The 2,685-nt window shown below is 52.7% G+C and overlaps 1 protein-coding gene across 1 annotated transcript; it reads left to right on the top strand.

Moving 5' to 3' along the window:
- The first annotated feature begins 955 nt into the window (after window positions 1–955).
- Window positions 956–2,424, top strand: LOC125526643 (peroxidase 70-like). The gene is made up of 3 exons (XM_048690065.2): window positions 956–1,220; window positions 1,333–1,524; window positions 1,628–2,424. Exons 1-3 carry the CDS (start codon window positions 1,017–1,019, stop codon window positions 2,186–2,188), a joined length of 957 nt encoding a protein of 318 aa, XP_048546022.1. The 5' UTR covers window positions 956–1,016; the 3' UTR covers window positions 2,189–2,424.
- The last annotated feature ends 261 nt before the right edge of the window (window positions 2,425–2,685 follow it).

The following is a 2,685-nucleotide window of genomic DNA, read 5'->3' as shown; positions in this document are numbered from 1 at the left end:
AGGGGCGCCCGACGGCAAAAGAGATGGTATGCAGGCCGGCCAAGAAGATCCCCGAGGGGGTAAAGTACCAAGAAACGGTGTCTAGATAGTCCGCAAGCACTGACAGAGGGTTGCCAGCAAGTCGGCCCACTCCGCAGCCTCCTCGGGCCCAAATGTCCGTCAAAACAAAATGTTCTAATGGCCATCATGGGCAGTCGTGGAAACCAAAACTAACGGATCAGAGGAGATAACATACACGTTTATGAGCTCTACACAACGGGGATAATGTATGTACTCCTATGGTGACCAATAAAGATGCAAATTTAGAACCTTTTGGGTACCCACCGACCTTACTTAGTGTAACCAAATGAACTGAAGTTTCAAAAATGAAGTGAATCTGATAATTTAGTTCATTTAGTTAAATTAAAGAGGGTCAAAGGGGGAGGGGGGGTACCCTCAAGGTTTCAAATTTGCATGCCTAGTGACCAGACTTATGCGGACCCTACTTTGTGTGCCCGCAGTTGCTGCTATCGTGACTTGACAGGTATACAAATCACGGGTTACATACTTCTCCGTTCCAATGTCCCATCACCAAATCAATATGTACAATATACATCTCCAGACATTATAATAACTCTGATCTTATCAGATTAATTAAGATAACATTACAAAGTAGTTCATGAAGAGCATGGGGCATGTGAAGACATTATTGGAATTAGCTGGCCGAATGTGATCTTTACCCAGAAAGATCCATAACCGCACACGAAAGCTTGCTTATATAATTATTCGTATATACACGAAATGCCACTTGCTAGTGACATGGCATGTGGGCATTATGTGATGATAGATCAGTTTCTGGCATCTACGTAGAGTTGTGTTGCGCTTTGTCAACCAGAGAAGGACCTCGCGGCCTAACTTTGACCATCCTACATGCATTTCATGCAATACAGACCACTATAAATAGGCAGCTAAGCAAGCTACTGAGCTATCCTACACTGAGTTTAGCTAGATCAATTTGTGAGCTTAGCATATCGGCCATGGCTTCCAGGACATGGCATTTCTTGCTCGCCCTCTCCCTCCTCTCCTCCGCCGCATATGGGCAGCTCTCGCCGTCCTTCTACGCCACGAGCTGCCCCCTGCTGGAGCTCACCGTGCGCGCCACCATGATCGCCGCGCTCCTCGCCGAGCGCCGAATGGGCGCCTCCCTCCTCAGGCTCCACTTCCATGACTGCTTTGTTCAAGTAACTATATGTAGATCGATTTAGCTATCTAGGGAGCGAGCGTAGTTAGATTACGATTGATGGGTTCCGTTTTCACGGACAAGGTCAGGGTTAATGGTGGATTTTTTGTCAGGGCTGTGACGGATCCATTCTTCTGGATGATGTGGGCAGCTTCGTCGGCGAGAAGACGGCCTTCCCGAACGTGAACTCCGTGCGCGGCTACGAGGTGATCGACCGGATCAAGGCCACCGTGGAGCTTGTCTGCCCCGGCGTCGTCTCCTGCGCCGACATCGTCGCCCTTGCCGCACGCGACGGCACGTTTCTGGTACATACAACAATGGACACTGCACGTGCATGCATAGCGTCAAAATGCTAGTGGCTGCATATTTAATTAATGCTGACAACACTTGGACCGGTCGTTCCTGCAGCTAGGCGGGCCGAGCTGGGCGGTGCCGCTGGGCCGGCGGGACTCGACGACGGCGAGCCTGGCAGAGGCGAACGCCGACCTCCCAGGGCCGACGCTGAACCTCGACCAGCTCATCCGCGCGTTCGACAAGAAGCAGCTGACCCCGCGCGACCTCACGGCGCTCTCCGGCGCGCACACCATCGGCTTCTCGCAGTGCCAGTTCTTCCGCGACCACATCTACAACGGCACCAACATCGACCCGGCCTTCGCAGCGCTGCGCCGGCAGACATGCCCCGCCGCGGCCCCTGCCGGCGACGCCAACCTGGCGCCGTTCGATGCGCAGACCCAGCTCGTCTTCGACAACGCCTACTACCGCAACCTGGTCGCCCAGCGCGGCCTGCTACACTCGGACCAGGAGCTCTTCAACGGCGGCTCCCAGGACGCGCTGGTGCGCCAGTACGGCTCCAACCCGGCGCTCTTCGCCGCCGACTTCGTGACCGCCATGATCAAGATGGGCAACATCGCCCCCCTCACAGGGGCCAGCGGCCAGATCAGGCGCAACTGCAGGGTCGTCAACAGTTGATCAATCGTCGAAATGATCAATTGATTATGCTACGTGGTGACGGAGATGTCTCAAGTTTGGTTGGCTACGAAGGTAACCAACCAGCATGCATGCATGGCAGAATAAGAGCCGTTTGTTCAGGTTTAGATGATTGTTGCCTTTGTCCGTGATTCATCAGTACTAATATGATGGCAAATTGGCAATTCTCGAATGTGCATTTGAGACAAAACTGACAGAAAAGAAGAATACTGGTCATATGAAGTGCGTTTCTCTAGCAAATGTAGTAACTTGTTTCTTTAGGATATACTCGGTAAAGAAATATAAGAGCGTTTAGAGCATCTACAGCCAGGCGTCTCAAACCGGCCTCAAACGCTCAGGCGGTCCGTCCGGTCACTGACCGGTCACGATTTTTCGATCCAGATGCCCCCCTCAAACGGGACTCAAACACCGGGCTGACCAGTACCCCTCATATCTAGCCTAAATATGAGGCGGATATGGGGTGCTCAGATGCGCCCGCC

The sequence above is a fragment of the Triticum urartu genome, chromosome 7A (assembly GCF_056163025.1).
Source record: "Triticum urartu cultivar PI428250 chromosome 7A, HENAU_Tu73, whole genome shotgun sequence".
Lineage (NCBI taxonomy): Eukaryota > Viridiplantae > Streptophyta > Magnoliopsida > Poales > Poaceae > Triticum > Triticum urartu.
The sequence above is the reverse complement of the archived record's forward strand: the minus strand, read 5'-3'. Positions and strand labels throughout refer to the sequence as shown.

Bases quoted from the DNA above. Each gene is read 5' to 3' on its own strand.
- LOC125526643 (XM_048690065.2), top strand. From the start codon at position 1,017: ATGGCTTCCAGGACATGGCATTTCTTGCTCGCCCTCTCCCTCCTCTCC. The intron at 1,221-1,332 runs GTAACTATATGT...ATTTTTTGTCAG, and splicing joins TCCATGACTGCTTTGTTCAA to GGCTGTGACGGATCCATTCT. The intron at 1,525-1,627 runs GTACATACAACA...TCGTTCCTGCAG, and splicing joins CACGCGACGGCACGTTTCTG to CTAGGCGGGCCGAGCTGGGC.